The sequence below is a fragment of the Furipterus horrens genome, unplaced genomic scaffold (genome assembly GCF_987537825.1).
Source record: "Furipterus horrens unplaced genomic scaffold, mFurHor1.1.pri manual_scaffold_6, whole genome shotgun sequence".
Taxonomy (NCBI): Eukaryota; Metazoa; Chordata; class Mammalia; order Chiroptera; family Furipteridae; genus Furipterus; species Furipterus horrens.
This window is the reverse complement of record NW_028327176.1, coordinates 177,300,787-177,318,263: the sequence shown is the minus strand read 5'-3', so window position 1 is coordinate 177,318,263 and position 17,477 is coordinate 177,300,787. Positions and strand designations below refer to the sequence as shown.

General features: G+C 37.1%; 1 protein-coding gene across 1 annotated transcript in view; it reads right to left on the bottom strand.

Moving 5' to 3' along the window:
- Positions 1–17,477, bottom strand: part of UTRN (utrophin) — a 449,245-nt gene that overhangs the window by 211,204 nt on the left and 220,564 nt on the right. Inside the window, exons 50-51 of the mRNA XM_090279943.1 lie at positions 16,927–17,081; positions 2,780–2,969 (exon numbers count right to left, since the gene is read on the bottom strand). Of these exons, the coding sequence (XP_090136069.1) occupies positions 2,780–2,969; positions 16,927–17,081 (345 nt within the window). The remainder of the gene's footprint in view (positions 1–2,779; positions 2,970–16,926; positions 17,082–17,477) is intronic.

Here is a 17,477-nt window from a genome sequence, read left to right as displayed (position 1 = left end):
CATCTAAAACAAAACAAAACAAAACAAAAATACCTGCACGGGGGATGTGGCTTTACTTAGACACCCTGAAAGCAGAGTCCCAGGGCTCAAAGATGCTGCCTAGGATGAAAGCCATTCAAAATCAAATTCTAATGTTAGGTTAGGACTCCTCTGAATAAACAGCAAAGTTAATAAAACAAAAAAGTCTCTAATGGACTACTGAACCTTCCAAATTCCCCCATTTCCCCTTAAGACAGCATTTCATGATCTCATTTTCTCTGTCATCAAGCTGTCTTAATTTAATGAATAAGAACTATAAGACATGATTATACGGTGTAAAAACCAAGTATAGAATTTTTGAGTTTTATAGGCATATGCAGCTTGAAGATCACTATAAATACCCAGTGGGGTAAAGTACTATTAAGAAATCAGCAAAATAACTCGGAATGATTAAATGCCTGAGTCAAAGGGCACAGCCAAAAACAGAACCCAGACATTTCTCATTATTACTGTCCTGCTCAAACTAAGAACCCGGGGAAGGCTGTGTTTTTACCTTTCTCTACACCAGTCATGATTCTTGAAAAGACACACAGTATTTTAAAGTACGTGTTTCTCTGGTTTTACTTCTTCTGCCTTCTCAGTCCTTGATTTCAGTATGATTTAAAGTCCTCGACCGGGTTACAGGGTCATGTTTATCAAGCAGTGTTTTTTGTGGGCTTCTGACTGCATTGTTTTCTTCCTTTGCAGGTCTATGCTGAGAACCTATACTGCCTCCTTCTGGACAGACTAACGACGTCAACATAGCCACACGGAGGGAAAATCAGAAGAGGCAGTTCAGTTGATGATACAGTTAAAAATATTAAGCTATTAAGCAAATAGAAACTGAAAGTAGATTAGTGATTGTCTAAGGGTGAGGGATTAGAGAGTTCCCATGGGAGACTGATAGCTAAGTGCCCAGGGACAGGGTTTCTTTTAAAGGTGATGAAAATGTTCTAATTTGATTTTGATGATGGCTGTGGAACCATAAATACACTAAAAACAATTAAAATATGCTTTTTAAAAGGGTGACGTAAATGGCATCTGAATTATGTGCCAATAAAGCTGTTACCGGAAAATACGAAGTTGGCATTCCTGTCCCTAAACCAGCAGGAGACATTTCCATGATACAGGCATCTCCCCACCCCACCCCCAAACACTATGATGGGTATGGAGCTGGGTCCAGGGGGAAACTTGAAACAAGCTGAACAATCAAACTCTGAACCTATACAACAAGAGATTGAAAACTAGGTTGAAAATAGAGCAGATGAAAATATAATAATCCTCAAATAAAATAATCCCCAAACACATATTGTTAGAGAGCAAAAACAGCCACCTGTTACAACACCAACTGGGAAAAGCAACAGGGCAGCATAATTTTATCCGGGAGAAAATAAGACCATTTCAACTCATTGGTACTGCTAAAAGGTAAAGCCTACATTAAAAAAAAAATAATTAAAATGATAATATGTTAGAATATGAGCATGAAAATCATGAATAAATACATTTGAATTAATAGATAAACGGAAAATTCAATAATAGACTTTCATTCAAAAACAACAACAAAATGTTTCTGCATCATTGGCCAAAGTCTCTCGTCTGCACACAGATGCACAGTGACAACTGTGTACCAGGCATCTCGTCCTGAACGTTACTCAAATGCCTCGTTTCAGCATCGTCAAAATGAACGGTACCCTCCCAACACACACCCCACTAACTTGCACCGCTGCCCCGACATTTCCTTTTCCTATATTCCTAAGGTCAGACCCTAGATCCACTTGGCAATCTTTTCTGTCTCTACCTCCTCACCTTCCCTTAGAGGACCCTTACTATCAAGTCATTAGGTCTGTGCCCACTGCTACTGCCTCATGCCTGGTCATTATCACCTCTGACCAGTTGACTACAAGCACATCTTACTCAGTCTTGCCCAGTTCAAACCCATTCCTCATAATACCATCAGCTCGATTCCTATAAAATATAAATCCCATTGCATCCCTCTTGTGCTTAATATCCTTTAATGCCTTTTGCCCATTGCCACCAGGTTAAAATATAAAATAATTAGCAAGGAGACTTCTCCATCAAAACAGATTTTAAACCAAGTTCTAAGTGACTGATAAGAGTAGGTCATTGTCCACAAAGGCCTGTGATTGACAAGAGTAGGTCATTGCCCACAAAGAAAATGCAAGCTCACGGACACTGACCCAGTTGTGCTTGGGGACAGAAAAAGGGATGTAGATATGTTTTATATGATTCCTTGTACATTTTTTAAAGGAATGATTTTGTATTACCATATTTTTTGTAGAAGGAAAACTTGAACCTCAGACTGAATATATCATATTTACGAAGCTAAAGGCATAAAAGTAATACCTTCAAACCCAATGTTCTTAGCTGTAAACTAAACCACTGAGCCTTTACAGCTTTTAGATTAAGTATTTATAACAAATGGAGAAAGAAACCACTTCATATTAAGAGGAAATGTTCTTATAATGTAAGATTCAATAAGGCTAACTATAATAAGGCTTAATATGACAGAAAACAGAATAGATATGAGCCTAGAAGTCTAAATAAACAATTATTATTTCCATAAAGCGAAGTATTTGTCCTCAATTATTAAGTAAATGCATTTTATAGATATTATTTCCAGAAACCCATTATTCACTGGAGAGCATGGATTTCATAATAGAATAAGGTGTCAACTTCACCTTTTAATGGTAATAAATTTTAATGGTTAATAAATATGGGTCGCATTTTTCTGGGCACTTGCCTGCATTTGCTGTTTGAGTTCCTTGGCCAAGATAGTGTCCTGAAGAGCATCCTCCCGCTGAGAGGCATCCTCCAGCACATTCACTGTGGTTTCTGCTTCTTGTAGCCATTTTAGGAAGTTCTCCAGGTCCTTGCGAGAGGCCTGTACTGTCCTCAGCTCAGCCTCCAGGGCACCCTGTCTGTCGGCAATGCTGCAAGTGACATGACAGGCACACATCCATTACTTACAGTGTGACAGTCCACGTCATGCACACCCTAAAGAGAAAATTAACAGACAGCCTCAAAGGAACCTTTACTTAAGTACCTAACATAACTGATTTATATATATGTGTGTACTCAATAACCCTTAATGGAGGGGTAATGTCAATTGTGAAAAGGGGAGAGAGACATATAACTAGTAACAAAAATTACAACCATAAAATCATTACGACTATATTTTATAATTCATAATTATATGTTAACTTATTCCCCATATGTTTTATTTCAATACCTTAGTATAATGCCTTTCACTCAAAAGGCAATACTAATAAATAGGCACAGAGTAAGTGACTAAATTAATTCTAGAACAAGTCAATTCTGAATAAACATCTAAGATAAAAATATAAATAATTTAAAGGGCTTACTTTATATATTTTAAACAATTCAGAGCAATACAAATTGGTTCTTTAATTGACTTAATTATAAATTATTTTTAGGAGGTACTGGTTTTTATAAACCATTCATTAAATCTACATTAAAATTAAAACGCAGAACAATCCTGAAGTTGCATGATTTAAGAGATATGCATACCTGTAAACTTGACTTTTAAAATTTTATATGCCTCAAAGCTTCATAACAAGAAAACAACTGAATTTTAAAAATGGCTACAAACAATTTCCCTCCTAGGTATTTAAACCCAAGAGAACAGAAAACATAGGTCCACTCAAAAATGTATACACAAATGTTTTATAGCAGAATTATTTATAACAGCCAAATGGTAGAGTCAACCCAAATACCCAACAATTGGGAGGGGAACTGATAAACAAAATATATTCATACAGGAAACATTACTCAGCCATAAAAAGAAATGAATTACCAATATATGTTACAACATGTAAACCTTGAAAGCATCATGCCAAGTGAAAGGAGAGAGACACAAAAGGCCACATATTATGCAGTTTCATTACATAAAATATTACCAAAAGAGGTAAATCCATAGAGAGAGAAAGCCATTAACTATTGACTAGGATGCTGGGGGGGGGGGGGGAGGCGGGGCAGCGGAAGGAGTGCATGACAATGAAGACTGACTGCTAATGAGTGGCGGGTTGCTTTTAGGGATGATAAAATGTACAAAAATTAAGAGTGTTTTTACAACATAGTAAGTGTGCTGAAACCACTTATTTGTACACTTTAAACTGTGAATTTCATGGTACGTGTTATTGGCTATATCACAATTTTAAAAATCAGCACATGCAATATCTCATTTATATATTTTTTCTAATTGTCCATATACTCATCGCTCCACTAATCACCATCCATCCATCTGTCCTTCTATTTGCACGTTAACTCAATATTAAAATGGTTATTTCCAGTGCTTCTATTTAAGGTCTTTTTCTACTTTCTTACTTGTACTTTTCAACATTCTTCAAATATATAATGAACAGTTTTTTTTTACACATCAATAAACACATTCTTTAAAAGAAATGGGTAAAAGATTTAAGTAGACACACCATCCTAGAAGATATATGGATGCCAAACAAGCACATAAAAAGTTGCTCAGCATCATTAATCATCAAAGAAACATCAGTTCAAACTGTGATGAGATATCACTGCATATCAGAAGGGCTTTAAAAATGACCATAGTAAGTGCTGTTGGGAACGTAGAGTATCTTCAACAAGGAGTGGAAGATGGTACAGCCATTCTGAAAAACAACTTGGCATTTTTTAAATAAAGTTAACCATATACTTAAGATACAACCCAGCAATCCTCAATATTTACCCAAGGGAAATGAAAGCATGTCCACACAAAACCCATATGCAAAGTTTTGTAGCAGCTTTCTTCATAATGGTGAAAAACTGATAATAACCCAGAAGTCATCAACCGGTACACAGCCGAACTGTGTTACCTGCATATAACGGAATACTCCTGCACAATGGAAATAAACTGCTGATAGACAAAACTACTGACAGATGAGTCCCACATGCATTCTGCTAAGTGAAAGAAGCCAGACACAAAGTCTGCAGACCATGATTCCATTTATAGGGCATTCCGGAATGTCAACAACCTCATCTTAGCACTTACTTTCAAAAACCTCCAGTAGTGTCTGGCTGCCTATAGAAGAAACTTACATGGCTTCTCCTGAGACTCTGTGCCCTCCATAGACTAGCACTAAGTGGCTTTTACAGCTTTATCCTCAAGTTCTCTACAATACTCTTTTCAGGTCAAGGTGGCATGCTCCCTTTTCTCTAGAATATTCTTAATACTGTGTCCATATAAAAGTTTTATATCCACATGTGAATGTCATTCCGACCACCTCCACTTATCAAAATCCTACCAATCCTTTAAAGGTTAATGATTATCTCCTCCAAAACATCTCAGGCCACTGAGGTTTCCTTGCTCTGAGTTCATAAAAGATCAGTACTCCTCTTTATATAGAAATTAATCACATGTATCCTGGGAAAGCCCTTGGGATTTGACCTTATTTCACTCTTAAATTTTACTTTAACAATATTATAGAGATTTCTTGTCTCTCCACCTATCCTGTAAATTCATTAAGGGATGAAGCAATCTTTTATCTCCATATTTCTCAGTCCTTATCATGATATTATAATAAGCACTTATACAATAGTGAAAATATATTTACAATGTGCCTTTCAAATTACCTCCCAAACATCATTTTTCAAGGAGCTGCTAAGAGATCTCCACAAAACGCAGTTTGTAAATACAGAAAGAAGATACGAGAAGCATGAAAACAAGAGATTCGGCAGCAGCTCTCATCCTGATGGTGAGAGAAGATCCCCGAGAAGATGAGGATGAATCCCAACTGGACCAGATGAGAGCTGTCATCACCATGCCAACCACCATGTTTCTTGTTTTAACTTGGCAAAATTAACAAAGGATGTACCCTGACAGTGAAAAAATAACCCAAAATGGGACCAAAAAACCCCAACAAAACAAAAACCCATGAGATCCAGGAAATAGGGATTCCAGACTAGAGGAAAACACAGGAAATCCCCAGGATGATAGCTCTGCAGCAGACCTAGAAAGCATGCCTCCAAGGGAAAAAATAAGTAGTGACAGGCTGCTTAATGTGATTGACTTTGTAGGAAATTGCACTGTCAGGCCATTGGAAAATGTGAGAAGAAGTGGCAATAAGGGCAAAGAAAAATAAGCATATAAAAACAAAGCAATTCTTAATTTCAGGTAAAACCAACAGAGGAAGCAAAATTATAGTGAACCTCAGTGCTTGGCTGTTCATGTTATTTAGACAGGCATAATAATATCAACACTGAATATCTGCTTATCTAAAAATTCAGTGGCTGTGGAAAATAATATAGCAGTGCCTCAAAACTTAAAAGTAAAGTTAATATGTATTTACCCGGAAGAATTGAAAGCAGGGTCTCAAAGAGATATCTTTACATCTATGTTCACAGCAGCAGCATTATTCACAGTAGCTAAAATGTGGAAGCCACCCAAGGGCCCCTCGATGAACAGGTACAAAGTAAAATGTTGTATATACAGACACCAGAATATTATCCAGCCTTAAAAGGAAAGAAAATTCTGACAGATGCTACAGCATGGATGAACCTTAAAAACATCACACTAATATTATAAACCAGTAACAAAAAGACAAATACTGTATGATTCCACTTATATGAGGTACTTAGAGTAGTCAAATGCATAGACAGGAAGTTGAATGGTGGTTGCCAGGGGCTGGGGGCAAGGGGAGAGTTGGGAGTTAAGAGCTTAATGGGTGTAGGGTGTCACTCTACAAGACAAAAAAAGAGTCACAGGGATGATGGTGGTGATGGTTGTGCAACAACAATGTGAATGCATTTAATACCACTGAACTGTGCAAATTATCTTCATATTATTATAATAAATACACATTTTAAATTTCATAATCATATTAATTTGTAGTCTGATTTTTGAAATTAATATAATTCTATGTGCAACTGCTAATAGAATATAGCTCAAAGATGTAAGTTCTCCACAGCACCTATTTTAGAGTATGGTATACAGGACACTACCAGAAACTTTTATCTACTTTTAAGGAATTTTACATGATATATCGTACTACCATAAGGCCAAAAATAATTGCTAAAATTAGAAGCTCAGGAGTGTGTATGCACATTTATTACATAGGCTAATAAGTTACCATTGCTGCCAATGGGGTACTGCTCCCAGAAGAAAACAACCTAATTCTACACCTCCGCCACTGACTAGCTGTAAGACTTGAGGTACATTGTTTTTAATTCTCCAGTTGTTCTTTATTTTTTTTTTCATCCTTAAAATAAGTTGCTTGACTGGATGAGTAAAAAGCCCATTTCAGATTCTCCAGGGGTCTTTCAAAAACTACATAATCCATCACCTCACAGCGATTATAAAATCTGCTAAAGACTTCTGCCATTCTCACCCCCATCCTAGCTTCAAATTGGGCTTCATTACGAATCACTGCATGTAAATGAAACGTTGCTGATCAGAGTGGATGAGCGCTGTGCAGAAAGCAGAAGACTGGGAAGTACTAATGTGGAAGTTTCCAGGGATCACATCCAGTATTAAAATTCCATTACTCTACAGTTTGCAATGCAGACTTTATAACTGCCCCTTCTGGTTGTTGCATCTCAAGAAAGACCAGAACAGAGCTAGAGGAAGTCCTGAGAAATGTAATGAGAGAATATAGGAGAAGGAGCACCGTTACAGAAAAAAAAAATATTTTAAATTTAGGAAATTGTGGCTACCCGACAAAGGCAGAGAAGTTTCATAAAAATCTTTTTAAACCTACAAATCATAAAGAATAAGCACAGGCTGACAATGTAAGAAATAAAACACTTGAAGTAGAAGGGTAACTTTAGCAGAAACAGATTTTTTACTTCAAACAGAAGTAACATGCTATAGGATTCTTTAGTACAAGAAATGGTAAAGACTAAAAATATAAATAGCTTCCCATCAGATTAAAGGAATTAATTGGTGACAGATTGATAGTAGTTTATATTAAAGGGAACTGGGATTTAAAAAATATAAATGCTTAGCTGTTAAGAGATTTATGTTATAAAAGCAACAGATGTGTTACAAAACAGTTTAATCAATCAAAATAGCTTATAGTTACTTGTAGCATATAAAATGTGGCCACTCCCATAACTGCGTTGTTTAAATATTATTTTAAAGATGTTAAATAATACTTGATATTTTAAGCTACAAGATATATTAATCAAGTGTGCATGTGCTTATAATTGATCAAAAGAGTGTTTGAACATAAGTAGACAGGTCTTTTTTTTTAGACTTTAATGGAAAAGAGCATCATGGGAAACCCACAAATATGTGTTACTAAATTTTGGTATACTTAAAAGGTGACCTTTATAGTCACATGAGATTTAAATATATTTATCTTTTTTAGAGCAGAAAAAAAATGGAGCGTTAATAGTTTGAGTGGCATGTAGAAAACTTACAATGAAATATTGTTTAAGCTTTTCAATGGGTACCTTCGCAAGGTAATTTTTTTCTTTGGTAAATAAAATAAGATTTAACTGGAAAATACATTAAAACACCCTTTGGGAAAATGTAATGGATTTAATGAAGTATTAGTCACTGCAGGTCTCCAATGATCTATGGTCTCTTGGTGACCAAACTCTGTTATATGGAGATTGGGTCATTACCAAGCCTTTAAAAATTCATTCCATGGGATTTTAACTGATCTATGCTATTAATACCACACCACTTGGGAAGCTCAAGAGAGCCCCTACCCCCATGCTCACCCCATTATGCCTGCTCATGACCTTATAAACAACCCAAAGGAGCAGCTCTCCCTTGGGCTGCCATTACAGCAAGTAAATATTCAAGCCTACAGAGCTATTCTCGTGGGAGGATTTATCTCACCACGTTCTATTTCCCTTTCAGCTAAGTCACGACCAGATATCTGGTCTTCATTAACCAATATTAGAATGTAACTCTAATACTACTCTGTACCTTTCCCAGTTTGCCCCAACCTGCCCTTCCGATATGCCCAGAACTCTATGATGTGCCTCTGAGTATACAGACGTTGCTGAAGAACACTACAAAGGTCTACCTTACCTGTGCATGTACTATCATAAACCACAAGTAGGCACCTATTATGGTCTAGCAATACTGGAAAGTACCCCCAGGAAGCTCTCTATCCCACTCACCAGGATTATGATTTGCATCTGATTCTCTTCTTCGCACCTCTCAGTCCCACCTCCAACCTCACTGAGAACATGCCCTAAAGATCATAAGGAAAGCGGAAGTCATGGCACAGAGGCCCTTTCATCTTCTCCCCTCTAAGGCTCCAGTCCAGAAGTGTCTGAACTCCTCTCCTCATCGTCCTTCCGGTCACAGTGGAAAACGCATCCCAGCTCTTACCAAACTCACTTCTCCAGATCCTGCCTCCTTGTCTACCCAAGGACCTTCTGTCCTCTTACTTTGTCCCCTGTCTCATGAATCATCACTCTCTCCTCTACTGGTTCATTCCCATGAGCATAGAAACATGCTTTACCCTGTCCAATTTTAAAGAAAAATCAGTCACCACTCTGGACAAAAAAATCCCTCCAGGTATTACCCCATCTCTCTGTCCCTCTTCACAAAAATCAGTTCTAATTTCATTCCACAAACTGTCACCACCTTCATCTCATTCTGTAGCTTCTAGTCCCATCACTCCCTTGAAACTACTCTTCTCAAAATCCACTGTAATCTCCAACTGGGTGGATTCCATGAACGATGGTCTATCCTCTTTTCTGATTCCTCAGTATCATTCAAAACAGTGGATCATTCCCTCTTAGCTATATCCTCCTCTCACCAATTCCTCTTAGACATATTCTTTTCCCTGCACTTTTGAACACTGCGAGTCTCAGATTTTCTTTCTATTACACTGGAAGCTTTATCTCAGTTCTTTCTGTCCTCTCCTTTTTTGTTCCATCACTAAATCTTAGGACCTATGGACTCAGTCAAGTGTCCTCTTCTCTTCTCTATCTTTACTTTTTATGCAGCAATCTCATCTGATTCCACAGACTTAACCTCCAATACAAGTGTGGAGAACTCCCTAATTCATATTTGAGGCCCAGAATATTTGAGTTCTGAATTCATATATCCAATTACCTATTTGGCCTATACACTTAGATACCTAATAGCCAACTCAAAGAAACATTTCAAAATACAATGCTTTTTTTAATGTTTATTGATTTTAGAAAGAAACATTGGTGTGAGAGAGAAACATCAATTGGCTGCCTCCTGCATATGTCCCCAACTGCAGATCAAACCCACAACCTAGATATGTACCCTGACAGGGAATCGAATTCCCAACCTTTTGGTATACGGAAAGACATTCCAACCAACCAAGCCACACCAGCCAGGGCTGCAAATCCAACTCTTGATATTTCTTTCCCCCAAACTCCCACAGCCTTCCCTAGTGGATGATACCACCACTCATTCTCTTTCAAAGTGTTATCTTTGATTGGTTCTGCACCCTCACGCCACATATCCATCCAAACATCTCTTCTGCCTCCATCAAAGCCAACACCTTCTTTCATCACTGCTGGCACACAATATCCCAAATACCACCATCTCTCACTTGAACTACAACAATTACCTCTGTACTTGTGTTCCCAATTATTCTCTTATGCCCTTATAATCTATTCTCCACATAAGATTCAAGAGGCATTAAATTTAATATTATAAATTACTGTCACTCCCTTGCTTAATAATTCCAATAGCTTTCCATTGTACTTATAATATCCAAACTCCTTCCCATGTATTATAAATTCAACAGGATCTAGCCTTTGCTTCCTTCTTCTACTACATCTCAAACCCCCCTTTTTGTATTTCAACTACGTCCTATGCCTTTCCTGCATCATGACTTTTACATTTGCCATTCAATATAATTCTTTTCCGATGGTTTCTCTTAACTTGAATCAGCTCAGATGCCTTCTAAATTATGCTTTCTAAATTTACCCAAGTTAAATAAGTCGCATCTCCTTAATTTCCTTTCCTGCAAAATAATCTCCTATAATTTTGTAATATTTTCTTATTTCCAACTTGGCTTTGCTTATGAAAGGTAAGCTTCTTGGGGATAGGCACAGGGCATTGTTGATGGATGAATCTTCAAGGTTAATGACAGCTTGACAAATAGAGGTGGCTAAAGAAATATACATTTAATTAATTAACTAATTAATGAAAAAATGAACTAATGAAAGCAAAGACTACAGACACTGGTCCTTTAGTATGTTTATTGTGGAGTTACATGTACTCAGAAAATAACCTGAATACTTGAGCTCAATATTTATAAAATAAAAACATTAGCATTTTTAGGAATATACTACAAAGACATTGCAGTTTTTAAGACAATAAAATAGTGACTGATATATTAAAACAATATCACAGAAGAAGAAGACACAGAAGATCATCATTTTTACACCTTCTTCTTGATCAGTTTCCTTCCCAGCTCAGAAGAAAAAACTAAAAATGAAATGCTAGCAAAGAAAGTAAACAGGCTGAATAAAAAGTTTACTGTCAGGGAAATAAGTAAGCTTCTGATTGGATAAATCAAGCTGAGTGGCCCAGATCTCTGAACCTCATACTGGTGTACAGACCAGAAGGATAAGGCTACCAGTACTTTTCACCAAAATTCATTGATTTGGGAGTGACAGATTTTGTAGCATTCATTTTAAGAACACAAAGATTAAACCTGGTTGATGTCAGGCCATAGGACACAATCTCAATATAAATATCTTTCATTGATCATTGTTAAAAGGAATTGACCAAATATACAATGGATAAATGCTGAAGAATAATGCTTCATTTTTATTACTCTTTAGGGACAATAAACCACCACCACTGAAAAAGTAATAACAGAAATAATGGAAGCATCAAAATATACAATGAAAATAATTGGAAAAGCAATCAATGGTAAATTCAAATTTGGGGCATGTAATTTGTTTTCAAAATAGTCAAAGTTTTCACAAATTCAGTCTCTAGAAGACCCTTTGTGAACTACATACATTCCACATGTCCAGCTGGCCATTATTAATAAATTAATGAACATTAATTAGAAAGACAGTGGTACTGCAAAAGAAAATAAAGTTTCTTGACTAGATAAATCTGTATTTGTGGCTCTTGCATGAAATAATTGTCTTTTTAATAGTATGCCCTTTCTTTCCAGGATGGTTAGACTTATGCTTAGACATAAAACACTTAAATGCAATGTAAATTTGACACCTGTGATGATTTTTCTAAATGCTATAGTCCAAATGTGTCTGTCCTTCCCAAATTTCATATTCTGTCATCTTAATCCAATGTGGTGATGGAGGCCAGCCTTTGGGGGTGATTAGGTCGTAAGGGCAGAGCACTCATGAATGAGATAAATGCCCTTACAAAAGAGGTCTGAGAGAGCTCTCTTACCCCTTCTGCCACGTGAGGCTAAAAGGAGAAGTCTGTGACCACAGGAGGGTCCTCCCCCGAGCCTGCTGGAACCCTGATCCTGTACGTCTGGGCTCCAGAACTGGGAGAAGTAAGTTTCTCTTATTTGTAAGCCACCCAGTCTGTGGTGTTTTGTTACAGCAGCCAGAAAGGACTAGGACGCTACCTGAGAAAACTGCATATCCTAACAGTGCCATCTGGTAATAAATATTTAGAGTATCTACCTTGCATTCAGTAAATCAGATAATCAATCATTTTATGATTAACATGCATAGAGACTGTTCACAATGACTCTAGAAAAATGACACAGTGTCTCAACCTTTTGCTACTTTCACTGGCACTGTAAAACAGACTGCAGAGCAGCGGATTTCTAAGGAAGACATTATATGATAGAGCCCGTGATGATAATTTAGCTAACCTTGGAGCACCTAACATGTACGAGAAATTTTCACACATGATTTTTGATCCTCATAATAATCCTACACTTAGATATGTTCTCCACTTTAGAACGAAGGAAAGTGAGACTAGGTGATTTGAAATAACATGCTCAAGGGTTGTAAATCACACAGATGGGAAGCGAGTAAGTTGGGATTTTAATCAAGAATCGCCAGGCACCATAGCCAGAGTGCTTTCCATGCTGCCTGCACAAACCGAGGTCTGCCTTAAAGAGGCAAGGCACATGTGGCTTCTGGGGGTGAGGGCAAAGAGAGAAATACATAGTAATGAATGGTCTATAAGCTAGTCTTTAAAATATAAAGTTATATTATCTCATTTCATTTACAGTAAATTATATTATCTCATTTCATTTACAATATTTTAGTGCAAATAATTATGTGTGTATATATGTTTATATAAAAGTATGTGTGTGTATACATACATATACCTATACTTATACACATATGTACACACAGGAATGCACCTACACATAGGCACTCCAGGGTTAAAATAACATTACAGACCCAAATCAGGCATCTACATGCCAAAAGTTACTATAAACACATTTTGACTGCTGCTATGTCAAATTGTACTTTAAAAAATTGCTAATGGGCATTAACAGATGTAAAAGAAAAAATACCACAGGTTAAAAGAGCAGTGGCCAAAGTACATCAATTAGTTTAAAATGTTAGACAGACCTGTCATATACAGAATCCAAGATATCGGGAGCCAGCTGTGCTGCAGAATTTACAATTTTTTGCACATTAGAACACCATTATGAATGTACCTATATGACATATTACCCCCAAGTATGATCTGAAGCAGCAAATGCATTAATATTTCTGCACTTAGGAACAAGGCTATTCACACTAAGCAGGATAAAGACTATAATAAATAGCCTCATGTCAAGGCAAAGCTTTCTGATATCTCAGCATATTGGATTTTGGCACTGCAGATAAGGGACTGTGGACCTGTTACTGTGAGTGGCCAAATTACTAGGCCAATTGCAATTCACAAAAAACATTTCCTTAGAAAGCTGATATTAAACTTCACACATTATCCCGCAATAACAATATTCCATTGGCAAGTATAATAACCCCTTTACCCCTCCAGCACTTGGCTGGCAATGACATATATTCACAATACAGCTGGGAGGTCAAAGGTGAGCCATGTACAAGGCCTCTCGGCCGCCATGACAGAGGGCACAACAGCCACCTCCTGGAGAGTGTGGCATTCTTCATAACTGAGGCCCCATGCCTTTAGTCAGATCTGGCTTCTACACTCAACACAGGTTAAGAACCAGTAAGTGGAATTACACAGACCCAAGAGGTGAGTACACGGAGCAGTCACCGGCAACAGTGGACATTATGACAACAAAGAAGGACAAGAAAACTATTTGTAAAGAAGGGAAGAGCCTCCTCACAGCAAAGACAAAAAGGCTTGGATTCCAATCCCAGCTCTGCCCACATGAGCCGGGTGACCTCGAGTATCTCTTAACATCTCTCTGCTTCAGTCTGTTCATTGACGTGGTATTGACAACAATGCTGCCTGTCTCCGATGGCCATTGTGAGGACTAAATTAAATAATGCACGTGAGGAGTTTAGCACAGTGCCTGACTGTGAGAAAGTACGAAACAAAATGTATACCCTACGAGTAAACCACAAACTTTTACATGCAGCCTGAATAAATTTACTCTCGATTTTTCAGAACTCAGAGCGTGATCATAACTTCGTATAGAAAAATATCATTTTGGCGATGCTCTGTGACTTCAAACATGTTCTTTGAACTTCTACAAGCCTGAGAGCATTAGATTAGACCATGCCTTCTTAACAGATGTGATCAGTGGTTCTTGGGCAGGGCAAGGTGGAGGAGGAGAGTGGAAAGAAATTTACTCCTTTTATGTATAAAGCGCAACTATAAAGTAGGGAAGCAGACACACAGTATACCCATGGTATTACAATTTCATGAGAACGGGTATCTAAAAAGGCATCTTAGGGAGTTGCTGACATAAAAAAGGTTGAAAAAAACTGGTTTAAATGAACCGTGAGGTTACCTAGGCCTCTTGCAGGACCTGAATTCTATCTTCAGAACAATAAGGCCAAGAATTCAAAAAATGATTTAATATGAGTTCCAACACTTTGTTTAAGGAGTCAAGGAAAGATGTGTATATTTTAGAAACATCTCCCATTAAAACAGTTAAAAACTGTAAACGTCACTGTTTAAAGAGAAAATCCTCCCCACCCATAAAAACCGTAACTGTCACTCAAAGCGGGATCCTGTGAGCTTAGTTTTGTTGTATTTTTCCTGCTTTATAGATAAAAGCACATCTAAATCATGTCTAGACATCAATATATTCAATTATTTCCCCCCAAAATGAAGAAAGAAACAAGGAAAAGGACAACTACATGCAAACACCATACAACTGGAACACTGTGCCTGTCTCAGCTGTGATAAATGAAAGATCCCCTCGGAATATAATTCATTTTTAATTGCCTCTTCCATCTAATCTAACTACTGCTGTGGCCTGTCTTCAAATATTTACAAAGTAAAAGCAAAAAAAAGAAAAAAAGAATTGGGGTCCTAAATAAGCAGGCCACACATCTCTACGTGATCAATTTTTCACGTATTGTTTACAGCAAAAATAAGGTCATTAACTGATACATTAATTTTTTGGAAATGATGAAGTATGATCAATGACCACCTCTCTGGGTCTTCAAGTTGTTCTTTTTGTTTTTTAACTGAGTTATAATTGACATACAACCTTATATTAATTTTAGGAATACAATATAACTTGATATATGTATATGTTGCAAATGATTAGCACAGTAAGTCTAGTTAATATCCATCACAATTTCTTTTCTTGTGACGACAGCTTTTAAGATCTACCCGCGACTTTCAAATACACAATATGGTATTGTTAACTATGATCACCAACATGCACATTACATCTCAGCACCTGTTTATCTTATAACTGGAAGTTTGTACCTTAAAGGTGTTTTAAGTTCACCTTCTTCCCTGCCTTAGTTTTGGGATCCTTACTACACCTAAATAACCTGTTAGGACAAAAGGAAACAGTTATATAAAATGCTAGATAGTTCAGTATTAGAGCTGTGTTCTGCTTTAACCACTTATGAAGTTTTGTACCTGCTACCCAAGTTTTATTTCCCCCCATGCTCATATACTGTCCTCATAACTTCTAGGAGTTTTCCAAAACTCTACTTTAGAAACTCTAACTATAAGATGGCATTTAAAAATGTATAAAACACCTCCATGTCACATTGTTATTAAATGCTTGGCCATACTTTATTACCAGCGACACATATCATACTGTGTTCTAATAGTCTCCATTTTATTCACTGAAAAATAAATGTGTTTTGAAAGCTTTGATAGCTTTCAGGCAGTCGCATTTGAATATATAAAAATGCGTGTGGAACCCTAATTCCCTTAGACATAAGCACAGCTCGCACTGTGCAGGAGGTAAACACAATTTTCCTGATGGCGAATATAAATATGCCATCTTAAAAAGATGCTAACCACTGTTTATAGGTGCTCAAATCCTAGGTGTTTCAGTGACAGAAAAATCTCTCTTATAAATCCATATGCTATTTTAGACTGTTCCAAATATACTGATGAGACAGGGTAATGGGAAGGAAAAAATAAATGAGTTAAGCCCTAAATACACATAGCATATTTCAGGCATCTAGTGAGGAAGATCCAGCCAAATAGCACACTATGTTAATTATCATCAGGGATAATATCACCCTAAAGAAGCTGGGAATACCTACGTGTTCCTGACTCTCACAGGGCTACAAGATACGCTCTAGGTAACACCAAGAGGGTACAAAAAAAAAAAAAAATTAGAACACATAAATGATCAGTGGCAAGGTTCAGACTTATTCAAGAAAAATCCCCATTGTAAAATTTCAAGTAGATATTGTATACACATTCTGTCTAGAAGAAGAGAAAAAAGACATAATAAAATGTACTTCCAGTAGTCCCATATTTTGGCACGCTTCTATGAGAAAGCCAAAGCCATCAAATTCTCAACTTGACAACACACATGGCCCCTCCAGGGCCTTAGCGCTTACCTTTGTTTCAGATTGATCCACGACGTTTTTAAGTACTCAGTGGTTTCTTTCACGTTCCTTGTGTCGTCACTACCGTAGTCTTCCAGCAGCTTCTGCAGGACATTATCGAACGCCATTACGACACCGTCACCAGGACCCAGTTCCTGAAGCAGTATCTAAGGTGTAATTTCAAGGGTAATTGTGAGACTTGGCCGCTCAGGAACTAGTGTTACCAAAACACTGGTCCTCCCAGCAGGTTTGAACATGTGTTAGACACTGATATCAAAGGAAGAAAGCAAATTATTGGACAAACTCTTGCATGCAAGTTTAAACCAAAATAATTACTGAAGTGAAAAGAAAAAATGTCTAAGAAAAGGATTAAGTACACAGCAGATGATGTTAAAAATTATTTTTTCCTCTTTTAGATATTTTATTTCCTCAAAACATTTGTCTCTTTTCATTCCTTCTGCTATACAGCTGATTCTTATGGAAATATGCACAGTACAGGAATGAAGTTACTACAGAACCCTCCTATGCTTAGAGAAATGGAAAGGGCCAACGATATAGAGGAC